Source organism: Argopecten irradians, chromosome 4 (assembly GCF_041381155.1).
Source record: "Argopecten irradians isolate NY chromosome 4, Ai_NY, whole genome shotgun sequence".
Lineage (NCBI taxonomy): Eukaryota > Metazoa > Mollusca > Bivalvia > Pectinida > Pectinidae > Argopecten > Argopecten irradians.
The window spans coordinates 35,729,085-35,752,627 of record NC_091137.1 but is presented as its reverse complement, the minus strand read 5'-3'; the positions used below and the strand labels follow the sequence as shown (position 1 = coordinate 35,752,627).

Here is a 23,543-nt window from a genome sequence, read left to right as displayed (position 1 = left end):
CTAATGTCATTCATAAAAGTGTATAAGAAATGGTAAAGCAAATTGTGGTTTCTTTGGACCAATCCATAAATCGACAAAAGAAAATTTTTAGGATCCCGTCTTATGTTTGTAAGAAAGTTCATTGAGATAGCAAACTGGAGTGGCCAGGAGTGGGCCTAATGACACCTGTGAGCTGTTAAAAAGTGGAATTCCATTTGTATTCCCAAATTAATGAAAGGTTGTTTAGACAAGAAAGAAAACGACTATATGATTTATAATATTTCCCATCATAAATATCTTCTATGTTTTCACAGGTTTTTTTCTTTCTTTTAAACCTAAACATAATATTTTCTATACAAATCTTGTCAAGAAAAGTTTTTTTGGTTGTTCCACAATAGAAATTTCAACAAAATAAACTTTTCCTTTTTTTGTTAATGAAAATCCACATAATGAATTTGGACATTTATCTACTTCATTTTCAACACCCATTAAACAAGATGAACAATACATGTGTTTCTTAGGAGGAATTTTTAGATCTTTGAACCATTTCTTAAATATATGAAGTGACGTTGGTATGGTATTGTTTTCCTTGCAATGTATTTCAGTAAGTCCTAGAAGTTTTTTAAGGACGGCCTCCCAAGATGTTTAAGGTGCAGTTCCAGTCAGATTTTCTTCATGCGCAAATGTTACAACGCTGTATATTTTATGTAACAACATACTCGCCCCGTTAGTAATCCTGGCTCCATCATAGACAGGGGCAATGTCTTCTAGCTTTGATCTCTGCAGTTTGATCATGGCAGTTCTGATTTTATATGCACAGTCTTAGTAATCCTCATCAGATGGACCTTGTTAGATCATCTTCTGAAGCACTTTGCCGGTGTTGTGTTAGATAATCATTATCCTCAGAACCTGAATCAGAGCTTTTTACACTTTCAATGTCTGAATCAATATCAGCAGTTTGTTGCTCATACATTGGCTGGCTTTCTGGGATGTCAGTATATTTATGTAAATCACAATCCATTTCAACACTGGGAACACTTGAATTCAGTTATAGCTGAGTAATTTTGAAATGTCAACACTAGTACTGGAATGAATGGTTTCAGCAAAATCTTGAGACACCTTGTACTACATTCTGCTTTTGTTGTACATACTGTGGTGCATTTCCAAGAGAATTTCGAGAAGTTAAAGGGCCACTACCTTTCCGAAACGGCTTTTATTTTTAGTCGGGGAAACCGACGAAGTCGGTTGTACCGACTCTAGCTATCATGCAGTCTCAACAAGTCAACTCGCCAACTCGTCCGGCGCCTGCATTGAATACTACTGAATGCTATATTGGCATGGGTTGGTCCTGGCCTCTTTACATATCCTTGCACCATGATAAATAGTTCCTTAAAAATTTGTACCTAATTGAAAGTTATAATAACTCAGTACTATATTTAATATGTAACAGATATTTGTAGTGATTACTGAAAGAACCTAGCGCATTTTGTCTATAAAGATAAAGTTAATGTGGTTAGATGTATTACTACGCCGGAAAGTCACTCATGCCTGTCAACATATATTTTTTACCTGCTGTGTAATAATTGGGTTACTGATAAAGCCATCAGTGAAGGCTCTCGCCGCACTCCCCAATCCCCACTTGGCGGATTTAATCAGAAAATTGTTGACATGAGTTATGTCACCAGACATTTTTTCCCCCCGTTGGTAGGTTTTTTAAAGCGACACCGTCTAATTTATAAAGCCGCTGATATCAGGACATTTTAAGTAAAAGTATATACATTGACTGTTAAAACACATGTAAAACTGTAGATAATATTCATAACAATTCCCTTATATATAACCTATATAGATATGAATTAGACCTGTCTATACCCAGTATTTAGTCTATCAGTTTTCTCGTTTGTTTTGACGGTAAAAATAAACCATCATTTATTATACATACATATATAAATATATATATATATAGTATATCAATAGAATGTATACAATCATTGATATGGATTAGCATGTGCAGTTAAAAGGGTGATTAAGTTTCTTGAGTTTCAGTTATATATTTTGTATTTATTAGAATTTAAAGTGCAAAATATATAAAAAAAAAAAATTCAGTGCCTTTAAAGGCAACCCTGGCAATACAGATCGTCTTCGGGCGAGTGCGCGCAAGAATACATTTAGTGGACGGTCAGCTTCAGTAATAGAAACAAAATACTGGCCTTATTTGGAATGGCATTTGAGGAATTGTGTGTAAATGGGTGTAGTCTTGAGACATCGGGATATGGGCCTATGCATTTTCTGTTATATTTGCAATTTCTGTTTAAGCATATTCGTTGAATTTGTAAATGCATATTTAACGTTTATTGAGACTTCAGATTTTAGGGAAAATGAAAGTTAAAAATATCTAATTTTGGAAGTCGCTTATCAAAGTACATGTGACGTCATGTCGGGTATGGCAAGAAAATCGGGTTTAGTTTGGACGCTGGGCTGTTTTTAACGGACATACGCTGTGTGAACTCGGATATACATACAAGCATCACAACAGGTAAGACTTTACTAAAAAATTATTTGTTATTATTTTCTTACACAGATCTTTTTACAGGAGTATTTTTTTGATTTAAATCTGTTCCACCTACAAAAATGATGAGTATTTTTTTTAAACATTTAGGCCTAGTGTTTTTGATACACCCGTGTTTGATCTATATCACAAAAGTTAAAAAAATGTGGTTATTACTTGATTTTGGAAAAAGTTCTTGTTTCAAGTTTTTATAACTTATGATGGCAGGTGTTATATTAATCTTTGCGGGCTCCGACAAAATTACAAATTCCTTTGAGTTTCACTAACCCCTTTTTTTCGATATTTCTGTTTGAAACTGTTTTTTTTTTTGTGTCACAGTGTGTGTAATAGACATCTATATCATAGGTGGATAGCTTTAAATTAAAAGATTTCTTTTAGAGCGATCATAATGTGGGAACATGAGCATAATTTTCTATGGGCAGGTCCCAGGCTTTCTGTGGTGATTTATCTACGCTGATATGCATAGCTATGCAGATAATTACAATCTTTTTTGAAAATACAAAAGCAGTAATACAATTGAAATCACGACTGATTGAAACAAAATAAAAAAAAAACATTAACAATATATCACGTGTATACCAGTTGTACTATAAGAATGATACCCGCTAAAAAACGTTCACGATAAAAAAAAAAAATCGGATTTTCTTTACCGTATTTGTAACGCATATTATCATACCAACTTCAAGGTGAGGATTATACATGTGGGCGGCACGAGGTAAATTTTTTTACCTTTCAGTTTGTGAAAATAGTTTTAATTCGCTGTCTCAATAGTGTAAAACATAAATTTATGCTTAAAAAATTTATAGCAAAGCATTTTTATTACATTTGTAAATTGTTGCATCACAAGGTAAGTCAAGCCATTGACCACGGCACAGGTGCCACATCGGATGACAAACAGACTGTTAACCGCCCTAACCTTATCAATTTAAAATGTCATCTGTACAGTTTACACACTGGCTAGTTTAGAGGCGATTAATTACATGTGTCTTATCTCAAAACCATGCATGATGATGTTAAGGGGGGTGCAAAACCCCACAATGAAATTTGTAAATGCTTATCCAGTATTAATTCTGTATTAAAATCTAATCAAGACCACCCTTGATAAACGGGGTTTGACCTTATGACCTATTACCAAGGAGACAATTTATGTCTTGATTGTCCTGGTACTTGTTAGAATTGTTAAGTCAAAGTAATAAAATCCCGTTAGATATAGGGGTACCGACTAATAATGTGGAGTAATGCAGTGGATTGAACGCATTTGGACTCATATATAGTGACTTGTCTGGATTACTGTTTATCGGATACTTACAGAAAAATAGGTAATCAATTGCGTTAGAAGGGCTTCTATGTAATTAATAGGTACAGAGAACAAGGTAACAGAATATGTGTTCCTTAGTGTGAGCCTTTCCAATAGTTATAACTTTTTTGTGATGTAATTTTCATGATAGACAGGTGAGAATTGTTAATCATTCAGTTCAGCATCTGGTTAAGTTATAATTGAGATTCGAATATAGATAGACTAGAGGATTTACACTGAGTGACCGTCTGACAGTGAGGACTTATTTTGGCGCTATTTTCAGTAGTGATACGTGGTGAAAATTGATATCGGTGAGTAGTAAATTCAAAATTTAAAATACTGATCAATACTGATAAACTGGTTGAACCCTTGGATGAACCTCTACAAAGACTTATTAATTATTTCCATATAGCTGGGTTATAATGTTACCGAGTAATGTGAATTCCGTAATGTATATATAAGTCATATATTGATAACTTGATCGACTTTGTGTCGGTCGTATTTTGACTTTTGATTATTTTCAATTATATACATGTAGGCAATGTTTTTCAGTAGTTGTAATTCTAAATCAATGCGCCGAATATATAATCTAATATTTGATAAGACCGTTAATAACACCTTTGTGACTTATTATAATTGAATTATTTGATCAGTTTAATATACTGAAAATGTATATCAGTAGTATAATTCTATATAATGATATTAATCAATATTGATAACTGATGACCTTGTGATTGACTTTTTGATTATTTCATATACTGATTAACCTCATGACCTTTGATGGCCTCCATATTTTTGACCTTGTTATTAGTTCATATGCTATTAGTGTTGCCAATATTATTTTTATATATAATGTTAATCATTATTGATGACTAATTGACCTCATGACCTTTGGTGACCTCTATATTGACCTTTTCTTATTACTTCATATACTGTAAAGGTTATTAATTATAATTCTATATCAATCAATATTCATAACTGATTGACTTCGTGACCTTGGTTGACCTCTATTTTGGACCTTTTGATTATTTCATATTATACTGTAAATGTTGTAAATAATTCTGAATTATAGTGAACGATATTGGTAATTAATTGACTTCATGACCTTTGATGACCTCTATATTGACCGTTTTATTATTTCATAATCTATTATATATAATTAATATTTTTAATTGATTAACCTCATGACCTTTGGTGACCTCTATATTGATTTTTCTTTTTGCATATATTGTAATATTGTTGCTGAATACCGGTATACCAAGCTAATTGGAAATTCTTTATTTTATTAATCAATATACTGATTGACTTCGTGATCTTTAATGACCTTTATATTGACTTTTTGTTGATCACATTTGCTGTTAACTTTTCTTTCTAGATACATAGTTAGTGAGATATTTCACCACAATTTTAGAGGAAAATGATGTCCATTATTGTCTTTGTTTTTCAGATTTATCAAAACCATGGATTTATGGGAGTTGTCACTTTTTATTATTTTGATTTACATCTTACTGTTTTTGTTGTTGTTGATTTTTGCAGAAGTCAGGTAAATGGTTATGTTTGAAATTGGTTTTCAATGTTTTTAATTTGCCAATATTTAACGGGTATTATGGTTTGACGATGACCATGTCCATCTGTCCTTGATCAAAGCTTGAACAAGTTTAAAAGTGGACATTAACGGAATATGTTACTAAAAATAGATCAAATAGCTTCTACAGACAGTGATGACCAAGTAAGCAAAGCATTTTTGCCATTCCAAATATGATAACATTATGTAACATTATACTTGTTGCATCACAAGGCAAGTCAAGCTTTGACCACAGGTGGCACTTGGGATGACAAACAGATCGGACGTTCCCTTACATTGATAATTACATTTACTGTTAATAGGCTGTTAAACCCTAATAATTGCCCTACCTTATCAACTTAAAATGTTGTATGCTACAGCATGTACAGTTTCTGTATTAAAAAATACTGCCAAGCTATATATCGCTCCTAACAACCATTTAAGAAACTTTGCCTGCCTAGATTTTTGGATTTATAAAATGTAATTTCTTTGAACAATTTAAGATGGATATGGAACATAATATTGTTGTCAGATAAAGTTTGGACGTACCAAGAGCACATTTACACAACGTGTATACACTCTTTAACAATTTCTTAATTTATTAACAGGATCTCCATTGAATCAAGAAAGAGACAGTTATTTTAAGGTAAAGAACTGATAAAAAATGCTTGCCTTTAAGCTGTTACTGATAATGAAATTTAGTACTTTTCAAGCTTTCAATGTTTCAAGGCCAATTAATTTACCATTTCAAATAAATGCCTATCACCCACCTCTTTCAGTTTTTAATGAATTGTAGAACATTTCCGGTATATAGACGATGGACTCGTGGTACTAAATCCAGTAATAATGTACATAATGTAAGATCTTGTTTTATTACTTGGATTACAATATTAAGTTATTTTTGAAATTGATTTTTTTTTCAGAATACAAGCCAATAAGGAAATTCAAGAAAAAGAAGTAAGGTAACATCAAATTGATTTAAAATCAACCTCACTTTTCTTGGAGTTAATACTTGGAGTTGATACATGGAGTTGATTCTTGGAGCTGATTCTTGGTGATGAATTTCAATTATAATTGACCCAGTGATTCACAGAGATTGACTGTTAAAGGCAAAATAATACAGGTACATGTAATAGCCACACGTAGAAAAATATTCACAGCAAATTATGATTTAAAGACACAAGTTTTTGAACTAATGCAGTAACCCAATTTCAGATCTTTCTTGTTTGATTGTTGACTCTGTAAAATAATTATTTATGAAATGCTTACATAATAATGGGTCATTTTTTTAATATTTTCAAATACATGTATTATTATTTAGGTTGACCAAACCCAAAAAGTGCCAGTGAAGGGGGTTCCAGTCATTGTCCGCAACATCACCCTTAAGGACAATGCAAATGTAGCCAAAGTTGCATTGTGGCGTGACATGGCAGATTCAAAGCTGGAGACCGGTGACCATGTAAAGATAACGAACGTGGTAGTCAATCACTACAAGGAAGAAACATCACTGTGCACAACAAACATTTCATCAATAAAGGTAAGTGCACACTTGGGAATCTGGGCAATATGCACTTAGGAATCATACCAAATTCATAACATTATTAAACAATGTTTTATAAAAATCATTAAATTTTGATCAGAGTTGTTTACCTACATATCATAACTGTAGAGCTATAATTTTCATCACATTTTGTTAAAACTTAATTCACGTGTTTGTGTTTTACCATAGCTTGAATCAGTTTGAATTTCTGCGTGGTCACTCAAAGGTCAAGGTCATTATTACTAAAAATACAATTTCATGAAATATTGATTCTGGTCAGTAATCAACAGGAAGTTGCAAGACAAAACATCAATGTCAAAGCGTCAAGGCTCAAAGTCATGGGGTCAAAGTCTAATTGAAAAAAAAAAAAAACATTATGAAGGAAAGTTGGTTTGGTTTGATTGTTTAACGTCCTATTAACACAGAAAGGTCATTTAAGGACGGGGTCAAATAAAATAGCAGGTTGCATGTCACAACATCAAGATGATGGGGTCAGAGGTCAAGGTCAAATTGAACATTCCTTTTAGTTAACATTTTGTTATAACAGTATGTAACAGAGTTATTCAGAATGAAACAGAAAGTCACGTGAGAACAACTCAAAGGTCACAGGTCAGTTTAGAATTTAAAATATACATAGCTTCTCGTAAATGTTTTTATAGGAATGTAAAACAAAATGTGTGAGGTCAAAATGGGATACATGCCAGTCAATAATCAAGTAATTAAGTCAAATATCATGGTTTCAACTAAAAATGCTTCATCTATAAAAGGGCCTAATATGAAAGGCCTTTTGGGCTTTTCTAGTGTGTATAGTTACATGGTAATTCATTGCTTTCTTAATTTAATATTGTTTCCTCTTCCAGACTGTGGATCCAGAACCTGAAAAGAAAGTGACCACAATCATAGGATATACATCTGAAACTGATGACATCACATTCACAGTGGATGATCATGATGAAGTCCTAGACCTTACAATCCCAAAAACTGCCTTTAAAGACAGGTTCAATTTATCTGATGACTTGGACGAGTTGGACAATTTCTTGAAAGAACTATGCAATCAACAATTGACATTTACTGTCATGGGAGGTGCAATCCAGGAAATGGAAACCGACTTCTAAGTGCCTACCAATATATTCCTTGCATGAATATTATTTTTTCTTCCTACATAGGCAAAATGACCTGAACTAAAATTTACCTGAATTTCTAGTCAAAAAAAAACAAAAATTCTGGTGAAATTGACTCAATTTTGGGATAATGTTTCTTAAAGTCAATTAACTTTTTGTTTAAAAGCTTGTTTGAAAACTTTTGTTTTTCTTATTAATGTAAAGCTAAACTACTTTATGCTTTGTATTACATAGTATTTTGATATTGTTTCTAATCATTTATACCTTTATGCATCCTAAAACATATTTTATCACACAATACCAGGGTGTATATTATTATCATGGTATCGAGCAATTGACTTGAACCTTCCTGTAGTTAAATTACCAAATATTATGCAACATACCATTTGCCTTGTATGCTATTGTTTATGGTGTAAGCTGTTTATAGCTATAAGTCCCATTCAATGTTTTAGCAACCTCTTAAATCAAAAAGACAAAAATGGAGACACTAAAATGTGCAGGCGTCATTTTACATGCAACATAGCTCTATGTTATTAATGTATGACAATTTTTTAGTTTTGAATAATTTTATTTCTTGTTTTATATCCAAATACTTGGAACAAGTATTCAACAATATGATGTGCTATGACTTATTACATGGTATTGAGAATTTGTCATTTTGCAATTGCCAAGAAATGTACTTTTCAAAATGCATACTTTACAATATTGATATTTTTTGTTATTTTCATAAAAATCAACCAACTCAATTTGTATGCAAATGAGTCATAAAGATGCTATAAAGTGAAATTCTCAGTAGGTGTATTAGATTTAGAAAACCCTATAATCAATGTGCATTTAAATATGATAGTAGTTAAATTGTGCCAAATATAACCAATATACTCTTTGCTTTGTATACTATCATTTATTATATAACCCATAAGGTTTGTCAGTGTTCGTATAGATCTCTTAAAAACCTTGAATTTTATGTCTCTTGAATCTTAAATTTGAAGCATTGTCATGAAAATCCTTGAAAATCAGTAGTCTTACAGAAACCCTTGAAAATCTCAATATGGAAAGGATTGCATACTTGTTGGGTAACTTGACTTCTAGTATAGGAATGTTTTGTTTAATAATTGCAATATATGTTATTTTGGAGATTCCTTATTTTTGTGGTATCACTTCTATCAATCTTCACAAAGAAACCCTTTAATTTTTTAAAATTGTCTTGGGAAAAAAACTAAAACTTCTCGAGTTTGGTTTAAAGTGAATCCTGTTTAGGTCACATAAAATGCTGCAGTCTCTAACTTTTTTTATTTTGGGAAAGATCTACCAGTAGTTTACTAAAAGGTAGGTATGTCGAAAGCATTGACAAATCGTGTTAATTATTACCTTTTTTTTTTGCAGAAATCTTAAAAATGCCTTACATTGTATTGTATCAATTACAAACCATGCATTTTCTTCAAATACACCTGTTTCCTCTGCATGTCTAGTCAATAAAATTTTAAATTCCATAATTTGTCTGCCTTTTATATAGCCTGTCTTTCATACTGGGCATTATGGTATGGCATTTTCCGAACATCTGTCTAGAAACTTGCTAGTCATCAGTCTTGTGGTCGTTATCATCATTAGGATCAATCTTCCTTGAAATGTTCAGAATGACTATACATGTTTGATGTATTCTATTGGTTGGACGACTTTTAAAATGGACATTATGACCAAAACCCATATTTGATGAGTCATATTATGGTATAGTGATGTCCGTCCGTCTGTCTGTGAGCAATTGATTGTCATCGCTGTAACAGCTATATTTAATGATCGGATTATGATCAAACTTTACACACATGTTCAGCTAATAACTGGTTGTAGCTCGGATAAGTTTGAAAGTGGATATTATCGGCCAAAAACTGAAGGTCATATACAAGAATAGATCAAATAATGGATATTCTTTCATCACTGTAGAAGCTATATCTTTCATCATATTTTGTAAAAACTTACTGCTGTGTTTGTTTAGACTGTAGCTTGGAAAAGTTGGAATCTTGATATGGTCATTCAAAGGTCAAGGTCACTGTTACTAAAACTATAATTTCTCTAAGTGGTGATTCTGGTCAATATTTTGTTACAACAGTTGAATCAAAACTGGTCAGAATCAAACAGGAAATCATGCCAGGTCATGGGGTCAATGTCAAATTGAAAATTCCTTCCAGTCAACATATTGTTATACATCATGTAACATTATGAAGTAAAGTTGGTCAGAATGAAACACACAGGAAGTTTTGTGACAAAAATAGGAGTCATGGAGAAATGACATTGGTATTGATCCACAAACAAATCTCGCAAAATTGAATTTAAAGAAGGCGAATCAGATCGATTCTGCCTAAAGCAAACAATTCCTTGTTATCATTCATATACTCTCAAATTAAAATGACATCAGTTGCCACTTTAAAGTGACATGTGCATCACAATCAGTCACCTGGGCTCGTATGCATAAAAAATCTTAGCAGATACTTCAGTATTTTCTTAATTGTTTGATTTAATATTGAAGTATTTATAATCAAAATATGAAGGTAAATTTTTAACAGTTTTCTGGAATTAAACCTCTCATCTGAAATTCAGTGGCATTTTAAGAAATTGGTTTACATGTCAAATGTTGCAGTAATCTGCTCTTAAGTCAAATCTTAGCTAAGATTTTTTATGCATACGAGCCTAGATCTACAACTTCCAAAAACTAAATGAAAAAGAATTATTTTCCCCGACTTTCAGCGCGTTCAGCGCTTTGATTTCTATAGTTATTTTGTTCGCCCGTGTAGATAATGTTAATTTAATTGTTCTCAGACTGAGGAATTGCTATATGACTCTGAGGTAACGTAGTAAATAAAAAGGAATTGTTATGTGGTGTTCACTTTTGAGTACCAGTAGATATAGTTACAAAACTATAATTATATGGGATATTATTAATTTGTTTCTTAATGATTTTTTCATAAGTTATACACCATTAACAGCAATGAAATTTGGCAGAGACATGTAGTTATAGATAAGGACGGAACTGATAAAACTTGGCGACAAACAGACTTAAACTGTATTTTTTGAGGAATTAAATAATATTTCATTCCCTCTTTGTCTATAGTAATATTTAAATGAGAAACACAATGCATTATGGGAAATTATATGGCCGACGGTACCACTTCATACAAAAGAAATATATAGTTTAAGAAAAGATTAAGGCAATTAAGAAATATTCATTATTTTTCTATTCTTAAATATGTTACTCAAAGTGTCATGACATCATAATTACCTGTGTTGGATAATCTATATTCCCTGGACAGTGTCACAAGTCAGGTGCCCTAGTTTCATCTAGATGCTGTTTATAGGCCTATATGTGTGTGTAAATGTGTTACATATACCATTTATTGTTAAAGGGAAAAACAATGAGAGTTAATTAATGTATTTTGTTATCAAGTCCTTGGGAAAGGCTCGACTGTAGCTGCCAATGTCAATTTGTTGACCCGTAGTACACATTCCATTGTGCGAAACCCAGCCAATACAACTTAAGCTTGTGCATTGTTATCTTAATTGTGAAATTTATATTGTGTTGAAGAAAATGAGATAAAAGATAAGTAATAAATTTCAACGTATTGAAGCAAATTCAGTTTACCTCTTATAACCAGGACAGCCAAACATCTTTGATTTTTTTTTGTCACCTATAATGAATTAAGTCCTCCTCCAGCAGGTATCTTTTAAAAGTCTAGTCAACTTAACACTTTGATTATACATAGTTGTACATGTGTGATATCCATAAGCAATCATACAGGAAAAATTTCCCCAATTATTTTTTATCATATAACAATATTCTGATAAATTTGAATAAAAAGCTTTGTTAAATTTTGAATTTTATTAAATTTTCTAATATTAAAAGTTAAGTTGATGCTATTTGAATTGGTCCCAACAATATTTTTACTAAGAAGATGCTGCTTCTGCATACGATTACACTAAAATCCTGCTCAGAAAAAAAACCTTTTCTGCACAAATCAGTATTTTTATAAAACTGTTGATCTATATATAACTTAACATTTGATGAATGACATCTGTCTTGAAAGAATTTAATGATTGTTTTAATACCAACATTGATAACAATTAAATATCAGTGGTCATTTGAATTCTCCTAATTAATTATTAGTTTAAACAGTGCATATGAATGATAATCAAGAATATTAGTAAAAAAACCAATCATTGAACATTAATTAACTGAACCATCGTGCTACGAGGCCATTGGCCTCTTGTTATGATTATATTTTTCGACGATTTTACGTTTGTCAGATATTCAGTAAATTGTTAATATATATTTATTATCCTTTTGTTTGAACTGCAATACAAGAAATGTTGGCATGTTGTTATGGTAAGTATTTGTTCATGATACGTTATTATAACAGGTTGTTAAATAAATTATTTGGTGATTTGTTGCAGTACTTGACCACATGTTGTTGTTCAGTGGTCACTTTGGACATGTAATAAAATTGACAGTTGTTCTATTGTTGTCGTACATGTTGGTATGTTGACAAGATGTGGTATGTTTTGTATATCTATGGTTTAGCATGTGACTGTGTTTGGGAAGTGTGGTGTAGGTTTGTGTTATCTGTTCATGGTTGTGTTATTATTGTTTAACTGTTGTGTTATACCATTGTTGTTGCGTATTGTGGTTGAACGACTGTACAATTATGGGTCATTTGTCTATGTTTTGTTGTTATTTTAAATGATTCGAGTGTGTTTTGTTTTTCTGTGTGTTGTGTTTAATGTGTTGTGTGAATATTGTAATTCGTACCACCGACAAAAAACAATATGTGGTTTTTGTGATAACATTGTGTGAAAATAGAAAATTACTGTTTAAATTGATTGAACAGCGGAGCTCCGTTTGCAGCTAAAGGGTATATTATGTTTGACTGGTACGGGAAAGTTAAACAACTTGGCCAAGAGATACATTCTTGAGCAAGAGGAACGTAGTCCCATATGGCTTCAGCTGTACCGGGGGCATCGGGCTCGAGGGAGATCTACTCCATAAAAGTAAGGTATGTATAGTGAAGGTAATCTATGACCCTTTGATGATACCATGGATGGTACATATCTCTCTCTCTTTACAGACGCCGTTCTTGGATAAATAGATCGAATGTAATATCAAAATTCAAAATGAGTTGAATTTACCTATCTTGACAAAATGGAATAACAATACATGTGTTATTGAACGCCAAGGAGCGATTGAGCCAAAGTCAACAAATTAGAGAGTCGATAATCATAAGGAAGGTTAAGTATAAAACAATAATGGCATGTCGATTGTCAAATACACCACTCAAATCAATTGTTTAATAAACGCTACGGTAATGGAGCGCTTTAAAAGTCAGACCCCAAAATCGATGTTAAGAATTGGTCTAAATTGGTTTCGGAAGACATGGAAGAATGGTAAAATTTGTAAAATATGGCATTTTCAGTGTTTCTGGTTTAATTTTCATTCAGTATATGTTATTTTGATAAGTTAACAGCGAAATGAATATAGGCTGATGTGATATTTCGTTCGATTAGAGTTACAGTATACACAAATATATGTGGTTTACGATCCAAAACTATTTTGCGTGGTACACTTACATTATCTGCATTGCAATAAATAATAAATTTTTGTGCAGCGATAAACAACACAATTAAATAACCATACCAAGGTCCTAAAATATCAAATGATATATCTGTTGTAATTCATGGTTCCGAGAATCTCCCGTTAAGCCACGCCCCCTTAGCCAAACGGTTGCTCCGCATCACATTAATAACAAAGATGGCGACTGCTGAAGCAAACACCGACTCACTTCGTAATATCCCAGCCAATATTTCAGTGACGTATTTACCTAACCACGCAGATTTATCTGAGAAAACTCAACAGAAGGGGTTAAACTATTACACTCAGGGTTACATACACGACATTACCGTGAACTCTATCGTTAACGAGGACACCGTCCGAGTAGATGCGAGATGCTGGCGATCGATGCGGAAGTCGGAGCTGCCCCATCGCCTACACATAGAAATCAGTTTAAAAGATGAAAAGCTGACGGAATCGCATTGTAGCTGTATAGCTGGGTAAGCATTTGTGTTTCAGAAGTAGCATTACATATGTCTATTGCCGAATTGACCATTAAAAAGTACCGAGTTGACCACAATTTACAGCAGTATCCGTACAGTGATCAGCTGATCGATCTCTGGACAAATGACAATGTGATAAATCTACAATCTGATTAAGATAAAATTAAATTCATGGGACCCTCTGAAGAATTTGGTTCATTATAACTATGTTATACTATTTGACAGGAGTTATGAAATACTTCCATTGATCACAAACACATAATCAACATGTTTAGGACACCACTTTTTATTTGATATTTCATTATTTGATAAAAGAGTATTTCAAGAACAAATTATTTCATTGCTTCTTAAATACATCATACAAAATACACACACTCACACACATACATGATTTCAAGTTTCATTATTTTTTAATAAAATCAGATCACTGACAACATTGCTTTTGTTTTCTATCACTTCTGTAATAACACACTAATGAGTGGTAATGACTGGGTAATATACTCATAAAAAAAACCCCAAAAAACCAACAACAACAACAACAACAACAACACACACACACACACACACACACATATAGTAAACTCAGCCATTTCAGTGCATTAACTCTACATGTATTATACCTAGCCTTGCTCATACATATGTATATTACTGATAACCTGGTACTTTTAGGAAATGGATGTCATAATATCCAGGTAAAATGAAAAGTGAAAATAACTATGAAGATCTATAGTTAATTTACTTCATATCATGTAGATTTTCAGACAAAATGGAGATATTTAAATGGGAATACAGTACATACATTTACATGTGGATTATGTTGGATGTAATAATTATAAGCAGGGTTTTAATAATTTATCGCAGTTCAATACAAGTCATTAAGTAAATTAGACTATGCGATTACTTGTTTTGCTTCTGAATGAAATTACCATCAATGCCAACAAATTGAATGGCCAATGAAAGACACTTTCCAATAGAATATTGATTATTCCTGTCCACCTCTCTCTCCTTCACATCCATGTTGCCCATCCCACCCCACCCCACCCCCTAGATGTATCTACAGCTGTACAGCCAATTATTGACAAAGGCTATTTTGGAAACTTGATTCATGGGACAAATATATGGACAGTAGTCTATGAAAATCATTTTTTTACTACACAGCTTTCCTCAATATCATAAATCAGAAGTGTATGTTAATTAAAAGTGGTAAAATTTATTTCATTGTCAATTTTATAGGATGGATGGACATTGTTCACACATTGTTGGACTACTCAAATCACTCCAAGGATTGAAGCTACACAATTACACCAGTGTTCCTCAACATCAGAGTTGTACAAGTGTCCCCCAACAATGGAATGTACCTAGAGGACCAAAGATCAAGCCGGTACCTATCAACCATGTTGTCGTGGCACGTCCATTGGAGAGTAGAAAGAGAAAACCTATAATCTGTCATCTGGATGAAAACTACCCGTAAGTTCAAACAAAACATCAATCAGTATTTACACTACAGTCTAATACATTCAGTATGGTTTGATCAATTTATCATCCTACATGTATAATGTATTAAAAGCCTGTCATTTAAGAATGTGTCGGGTTTATATGGTGAAGGAAAGCCAGAGTACCCAGAGAAAAACCAAAAACCAGCAAATAGTTTGAACTTGCAACCCAGAGGCAGACTTAACCAGCCACTTCACCCTTAATTAAATGCAAGACTGATAACATATATGCTATTGTATATTTATGAAAATGCTCCATGTATTTGAATTCTATATTTCAGAATTCCAAATGTAACTGAAGATGAACTTAAGAATCTTGCTGACATTGCTGGCAGCCCTCTACAGTATATACTGTCATCATCCAGATCCAATATTCCATCAACCTCAACACCATTTGGAAATGTTCCGATCGGATCATCACTTTCTTATCAGGTACAACACATGAAATACATAGTTCTATTAATTCGTAATTGAAAAATAGGAACTTTTTGTCAATTTCAAAAAAATGTTCAAATAATACTGATTTCCAATAAAATTGAAGTCATTATTTTTTTTATTACCAATACACTGTACTGTTTGGTATTGACAAGATTCATGCATATTCTTTTTGCATTATATATCATCAAACCTATAAAACGTAATCTTACACAATGTTTTTGTATGTAGGCTGTAAATCAGAATTTCAAATGGACATGCTATATTATAATATACAGTGTATATGTATTATATACTCATTTATCCAAATTTAATGCCTTAAAGTACTTATAAGGCTATATGTATTGTAGGTTTGAAGAGAATGAAGACAATTTTTTTCCAATTGTAACAAATATAAATTACCATACTTGTATACTTTAATAACTCACTAAATCAAGTGAAAACTTTCACAAACAATTGTGAAATTCTTACCCTAAAGAACACACACTGACAGTTTAGTTTATTCTTTATCTTTGACAAAAATGTCTTCAAACAGTGTGAGGTGACAACAAACAGTCCAGATTTTGTTAATTCTTGTAAACATACATGTTGGAATTTCATTTTTCAAAATTTTATTTTTCTTAACCTTAGCTATTAGTCTTTCTATGTGAATCCTGTGTTTAGCAATTTTTTGAGTTTCTTTCCGTTCTCCACTTGTCAGTTGTTTTCCACCACGAACAAAAGGGGGAATGTTAAGTTTTAAATTCAACTTTGCCAATTCGTCACCTATCGTGAACCCTTTATCTGCCATAATGGAATCACCATCCTGAATGTATCCATGCACTTTCAGACTTTTCAAAAGTTCATAAAATCCACTTTCTTCAGTGATGACTTTGTCTGATACAGACCCAGAAAATAATTCTGATACAAATAATAGTGTTCCTCTAGCATCACAGCCAATTAAACCTTTCAGTGTTGTATTACCCTTATAATCACTGTAAAACTGACTTTGTAGTCCAAGCGCACATGGAGACTGTGTATAAAGTTCAGTTCCATCAATAATAATCAAGGTTGTAGGATAATCCTTCTTGAAATCCTTTGGCATGTTTTTTATGAGTGTATCTCTGTGAGGCCATAGTGGTAACTGTGCAAGTTTAAAGTACATATGGTCAATCCAGGTATTGAACACAACTCCAGCGGTTTGGAGTTTGATACCAAATTTCATAGCAAGATCAGCTAAACTAAAACTATGTCGACATCTTGTCAGAGTCAAAAACAAAGAGTCTTCATTAGACAAAGACTTCAAGTCACTACGCCCTTTCTCAAATTGTAAACTGAAGTTTTCAGGAATCAAAAAGGACAACAAGGCTACAAATCTTATGTATGTTATACCAGTGTAGTGCTTAAACAGGTTTTTGTGATTGGTGTTGTTATCTAATACTGCCTGTACCCCAAACCATTTGCTGTTACTGGAAGCAGGCTGAGTGGTGACACCGGCTTGTTGTAGTAGATCAGATATGGTTTTCTCCTGCTCCTTGACTTTAGCTTTCAGTGACTCAATCTCTGCAGTCATAGTCAACACTTCTAACGATGATACCCCTGTAAATAATAATAAGCCTTTTATAGGGATTTCTATGGCAAGCAGTTTGTGTTTTTACCAACTTGATACAGATATGCAAATGTACATGTATTGGTAATTTACAGGAACCTTTATTTAATTTAAAATACAGATATCTACTTTTGATCTTATACATTTTCTTTAATAGTTTTTAATATCAATGTTTTGTATATTACAGACTCGGAACTTGAAAGCAGCACCTGCCCCGACAGTATCCTTTGGATGTGGTGATACATCTGTACACAGACAATCACCTGTTGTATTGCCGGAAGTATTTAGATTTCTCAACAGACATATGGAGCAAGCAAATATAGAATATATAGAGAAAACTACACGAAGTCAAGCACTATCTGATACATGGCTTAATGAGAGAAAAGTGAGACTGACTACATCCAACTTTGGCCGAGTAATCAGCAGAAAAGCAAAGCCCACACCATCATTTTTGGAAGATGTGTTCAACAGAACAACAAAATCTGCACCTGCCCTAGATTACGGCTCCAAGCATGAAAAAGAAGCCAAGGCAAAGTATCTTGAGACCTTTCCTTCACGACATATTCATGACTGCGGATTTATTATCAACAACAACTTTAACTTTCTCGGTGCATCGCCTGATGGAAAAGTTTGTGACAATGGGGAATGTGGTATTCTGGAAGTGAAATGCCCTTATTCAGCAAGGAATATGGACATAGACAGAGCATGTGATGAAATCGATGGCTTTTGTTTAGAGCGGAATGGTCAAGCAATGAGTTTGAAAAAGAATCATATGTACTTTGCTCAAGTTCAAGGACAACTTATGATATCTGGCTGTAACTTTTGTGAGTTTGTTGTATTCACACAGAGAAGTCTATTTGTAGAAAGAATATTTCCAGATGTACCATATATGGAGAATATGCTTGTCAAATTATCAACTTTCATGAAGGAACATGGACAGCAGTACATGGTGTAAAGGTGAAATCTTATTGACAGGAGATATTCTGGTGCATTGTGTATATTGATCTTACTTATGTAACTCATACTTACATTTTTCATCTGTTTGGACAGAACATTCTGTTGTTGATGATGAAGAACAATCAGTGACAGGTCTGACTCCAGCATAAGTATGATCAGTCCCAAGTAGTAAAGGAGCACCATTACTGAAAAAGACAATTTGGATAATAATGTCATGTTTATAATTATAACATTCATGTGTAATAGAAGTTCCATATACTAGTACATGTATTGAAATCAATTTTGATGGGTTTTGACTAGCTGTAAAGATATTGCCAGTATCTAACCACTGCAAATTAACAAAATCTAACACAACTTATTCAATTTCAATTACTAATATAAAAATCAACATACTTAAAGAGTTGTTTTATGTTTATTGTTGGGAGGTTTATAAATGTCCTTTTCCTTATCTATGTTTAAAAAGCATATATAAGATTATAGACACAAACCCTTGTAAATGTATTATCCCTAAAATATCGAAGGATGAATTGATATGTGTTTAATAGGTATCATAACATTACAGGCCGTATACAAACATGCAAATTCTAATGGTAAAGGAAACCAGAGTACCCTAAAAAGCCCACCAACCAGTGAGAGCTATGATAAATTATGCAAGGCCTGTTTCTTACTTCTCTGTTTTCTCGTTGGATGGAACCAGTGTCAATTTCTTTTTCGGTGGACAATTTTCTCTGTTATCAAGGTATCGCTTCTTTGGAAGTGGACGGCTTGGTGTACACTTACTTCCATCAGCTGGTAGAGGATCTGGGTACTGTTCAGTGGGACCATTTCCCCCAACAAAATGCTGTGATACAAACACAACCAAATTTAAAAAAAAAAGTTTGTTAATGGCAAAACAAAAAACTACAGTTATAATGAATTATTTACATTACTTGGCAGGTGCAAATTATCAGTATTTTGATATGAAGGATATATATAGTTATAGATAGTTATCTACAATTTTAAAAATAGTTCATAATTCAAATTTTTAAATCATAGTACTTTTCAACACGTCATACCTATAGTTAGATGAGATAGAATGACAGTTTACAATTGCCATGTTTTCAGTTTAATAAGGGACTTAATTTATATAATCAGTACATTGAACATGTACTGTACATGTATGACATATGACATGTACAGTATGTTATAGGGTCATTCATGTCTACATACTCGATCACTCTTTAGATCCTACAACAAAAAATTGGCAGGCTGAGTGCCATCGCTACTGTCTTCTAGGCTTTATTAATGTGCGAGGTAATCGAGGTAACCGTACGCGTACTACTGGCTGCAGGCGACCAGTTCTCGCCGAGTACCAATTCTCTCCTACACAATTAAAATGAAAATTTAGTCACTGAAGCCATCTCCTTATAGAAGACACTACCATGCTAATTTCCACAAAAAATGGTCTAAAAATTCGTGTGTGATCACACAAGTACACATACGATGGCGATATACAGGCCCTAATTGGTACCCGGTGAAAACTGGTCGCTTAACAGTACAGCCGAGAACTGGTCGTCTGTACACGTGAGCTGTAGTAGTCGGCGGTAGTCATATTCAAACAGTTAATCAGATCTCAATTTCAAATATTGCCTTTCGGTCGGAACGAAGGAGACAGGGTCAGATTATTCATACTAACCTTTGAACAGACGACTTTATTCCTGTTTCCATCTATTCTCTCGATATTCAGTTGATCATGGGGTCTACCGCACGCCTTGATCCACCTCAAACACTTATCTAAATTTGTCTTAGGCTTTGGGAATGGTAACAAAGTCACGCCTATTAATCGGTCACGATACCTTTCGTCTGTGTTACATTTTCCCCAAACACATCGACGGACCATTATTGGTTTAAAGACCGAAACGTCAAATAGTACCCTGCATCACAAGCCTGTATCACGGTTTGTTTGTGATGCAACCATGGCGGCCAAAACATCACAGCTCCGGACAAAATCCGAGCTATTATTTCATTGGTCAATAAATTGATGCTCATTTGCATATCGGAACCATGAATTCACATGTGGTATCAATCAAGTCTATTGTGTATCTGATGGGCATTTAGATTTAATTATGTCAAAGATATTAGCTGGAAAGCCGACCGAGTAGGCTAATCAACCACAGGTGGCCGCCATATTTGAGTACTGACTGCACACTTCCGTATTCTCAATTATTTCAATTAGTATTGAAATCAAGATGAGATTTTACAGAACCATTTCAGAAGATGGTAATAAGAGTATATTTGACAGCCATGCCATCATTTATAGTGCCGATTGGTCAGTTTTAATGTAAGAAGGTTTTAGTTTCGTATTTAATTTGCTGACTCTGTATGTGGCCATTACACTCACTTCCGTAAACATTTGCAAGTTCAAAAGTTTTCATATGCTGGCGAAACATATTTATAAGGTAATCAGTTTAATGTGACGAATCAATTACACACTTATACATCGTTTCAAGCTCCAGACTGTATTCATTTAGCCATTTAGATTTGGAGATACCTTACTGAAGATTCACGATCGTAACATGTGTCCGGTCATGAACACATGTGCTCCCAAAACGGACTTTCAAGAAATTAAAGATTGCATTGAATATTGACTTAAAGTATCATGTATTTAATCATAACTTTCAACATGTACAAAATGTTAGGCTACTGCACATTTTAGCTTGGACCTGACGGTCGGTCATCATGACCCAATGCCTGTGCTTGCGTATAGTGCGCACCCCAATTTTTCACTTGATAATTTATGAAAAAAAGTGCGCACTATACGCGCAAAAATACGGTACATGTAGAATATAACTACCTAACCGCTAGAGCTAGGGTTTATACTTACAGTAGTCAAACGTACATGTTCACAATACCTACACTAAAATAAGAAGTTCTTCTGAAGTGTTTTCTTTTCTGAAACTGATAATTTCTATAAAACAGTACTAGTATGTGTGACAAATTCAGAGCAGACTTATAAATACTAGCATTGATTGAAGACTATTTATACACATGCATGTTTTATAATTATTTTTAAAATCTCGCTTTATAAGTTAAAAAAAATGTATTAATGCTTGGATATATATACGTAATCACATACTTATTGGTAATATATTTATAACAATTGCATATTTTCTAAGACAAGATATATTTTTCATAATGATAAATCGTACTAAATCAAAATTGCGAACGTAAAATAGACATCGCTTTCAGAATCCGGATCACTAAGCTACCGAAGTCCCGATCGACATTTATGATTGCATTCTGGTCTTCCGGTCACGCTTTCACTTCGTTTACGTTTTTCGTTTTTCGTTTGCGTTTTTCGTTTTGCGTTTAGCGCTTAACGAAACGCGTTTTTCGTTTTAAGCTATTCGTTTTTCGTTTGCGTTTTTCGTTTTTCGTTTGCGTTTTCGTTCGTTTTCGTTTAACATTTCGTTTGCGTTTTGCGTTTCGCGTTCGTTTCGAGGGAATGTTAGACGCATTAAGTACTGTAATACAGTCTCCCAGTACACTCACCTCTCACAACATACACGCAACACACCGCATACATGGGAGGCCGTCCTTACATGACCATAGCTGTTAATAGGACGTTAATAAATCAAACAAATAAACAAACAAACAAACTCAAATTTCATATGTATAGGTTCCACTAGGGCCCTAGATGTGCATAATGCCTTTTGGGACTGATGGGTCAACAATATGGCCGACCGGCCGCCATCTTGGATTTCATTGTTGAAGTTTGTTACCGCTATTTCTTAGAAAGTACTTAAGCGATCAGTCTGAAATTTTATATGTACACTGTAGTATGTTTGAAAAAGTTTGAAAAGCATGGAAAAGATCCTCGTTCCATTGTCAAACATAGATCATTCTTTGGTGGGCGCCAAGATCCCTCTGGGATCTCTAGTTTTTCCTAACGTCTCCCTTGACATCACCTCACTTTTTGGCCCTTTGTTGAGCGCTCTTGCCCCTGTGAGGTAGGCTCTAGAATTTGTTACCTGGCCGAGACGCACTTAGTCAATAAAAGTGGCTCCAGCCGCTCAGCATACCGCGAGTGGAACGACTGGTTCGCTCGTTGTCGGTATAATGTGACCGCATGAGGCGTGTCTTTGTCGGCAATCTTCAGGGATATAGCACTATAAAAAGGACAAAAGTTCCACTATGCAAGAAGACACAACACGAATATACCGCAGTCTCCCAAAACACACGCTTTGCACGCAATACACCGCATATATTGGAGGCCGTCCTTTTATGACCCTAGCTATTAACAGTACGTTAAAATAATCAAATAAACAAACAAGGTATGAGAGTTTGCACTGTACTTCTCTGCCCTACATATTTTGTTTCGCTGTTGCTAGACTATTATACCTAAACCTTCTCGGAAAGCTTCCGTGTTGATCCGGCGCCTCATCATCATTGAATGTGTGAAATGTTTTACTGATAAATATGTTATACGTACAGTAGTTTATCATCATCTCACCGCGCCCTTCTCTTGAATCGACGACTGCTCCGTTGTATAGCCTGGCCGCTGTATATTACAAACTGTTATCAGATATCTCTGAATTCACTTAAATAAAAGTGAAACATAAAAGATGCTCCACCGCTGACAAATGGTATTTTTTCACTATCAAAAATAGGATCAGACGATTTGGTATTTTTCTTCAGTTACAAAAGTTACTTTATACCATTACCACCATTTCAAAGTTTGAGCTTCTAATTTTAATTCAAGATAAAAAAAAAAGATAAAAAAATTCCGAGGCACTGTTTTTTACATAGAATGAAGTTCTGACTGCGCATGCACCAAAGGCAAAATAAGTTATTTTATATTATTTTTTTGTTTTAGTTAGACATATATATACACGATTAAACACCAATTGGTGTTCAAATGATGAGTA

At 33.6% G+C, this 23,543-nt stretch overlaps 4 protein-coding genes across 4 annotated transcripts in view; 3 read left to right on the top strand and 1 right to left on the bottom strand.

Moving 5' to 3' along the window:
- LOC138321475 (arylsulfatase J-like) overlaps positions 1-23,543 on the top strand; it is a 42,560-nt gene that overhangs the window by 12,022 nt on the left and 6,995 nt on the right. The window lies entirely within an intron of this gene.
- On the top strand, positions 5,100-9,563 carry LOC138321478 (uncharacterized). Its single transcript, XM_069265205.1, has 4 exons — positions 5,100-6,055; positions 6,333-6,532; positions 6,731-6,946; positions 7,810-9,563. Exons 3-4 carry the CDS (start codon positions 6,836-6,838, stop codon positions 8,062-8,064), a joined length of 366 nt encoding a protein of 121 aa, XP_069121306.1. The 5' UTR covers positions 5,100-6,055; positions 6,333-6,532; positions 6,731-6,835; the 3' UTR covers positions 8,065-9,563.
- LOC138321476 (uncharacterized) lies at positions 13,836-19,034 on the top strand. The gene is made up of 4 exons (XM_069265203.1): positions 13,836-14,160; positions 15,397-15,630; positions 15,938-16,088; positions 17,867-19,034. The coding sequence occupies exons 1-4, from the start codon at positions 13,862-13,864 to the stop codon at positions 18,632-18,634; spliced, it is 1,452 nt and encodes a 483-aa protein (XP_069121304.1). The 5' UTR covers positions 13,836-13,861; the 3' UTR covers positions 18,635-19,034.
- Positions 14,428-20,686, bottom strand: LOC138321473 (uncharacterized). The gene is made up of 4 exons (XM_069265199.1): positions 20,312-20,686; positions 19,305-19,477; positions 18,709-18,821; positions 14,428-17,669 (listed from the first exon to the last, which is right to left on the bottom strand). Exons 1-4 carry the CDS (start codon positions 20,513-20,515, stop codon positions 16,591-16,593), a joined length of 1,569 nt encoding a protein of 522 aa, XP_069121300.1. The 5' UTR covers positions 20,516-20,686; the 3' UTR covers positions 14,428-16,590.

Bases quoted from the DNA above. Each gene is read 5' to 3' on its own strand.
- LOC138321478 (XM_069265205.1), top strand. From the start codon at position 6,836: ATGGCAGATTCAAAGCTGGAGACCGGTGACCATGTAAAGATAACGAAC. The intron at 6,947-7,809 runs GTAAGTGCACAC...TTCCTCTTCCAG, and splicing joins CAAACATTTCATCAATAAAG to ACTGTGGATCCAGAACCTGA.
- LOC138321476 (XM_069265203.1), top strand. From the start codon at position 13,862: ATGGCGACTGCTGAAGCAAACACCGACTCACTTCGTAATATCCCAGCC. The intron at 14,161-15,396 runs GTAAGCATTTGT...TCAATTTTATAG, and splicing joins CATTGTAGCTGTATAGCTGG to GATGGATGGACATTGTTCAC. The intron at 16,089-17,866 runs GTACAACACATG...TGTATATTACAG, and splicing joins GATCATCACTTTCTTATCAG to ACTCGGAACTTGAAAGCAGC.
- LOC138321473 (XM_069265199.1), bottom strand. From the start codon at position 20,515: ATGGTCCGTCGATGTGTTTGGGGAAAATGTAACACAGACGAAAGGTAT. The intron at 19,478-20,311 runs GTTAGTATGAAT...TTTGTATCACAG, and splicing joins ATAAAGTCGTCTGTTCAAAG to CATTTTGTTGGGGGAAATGG. The intron at 18,822-19,304 runs GTAAGAAACAGG...TGTCTTTTTCAG, and splicing joins TCCAACGAGAAAACAGAGAA to TAATGGTGCTCCTTTACTAC.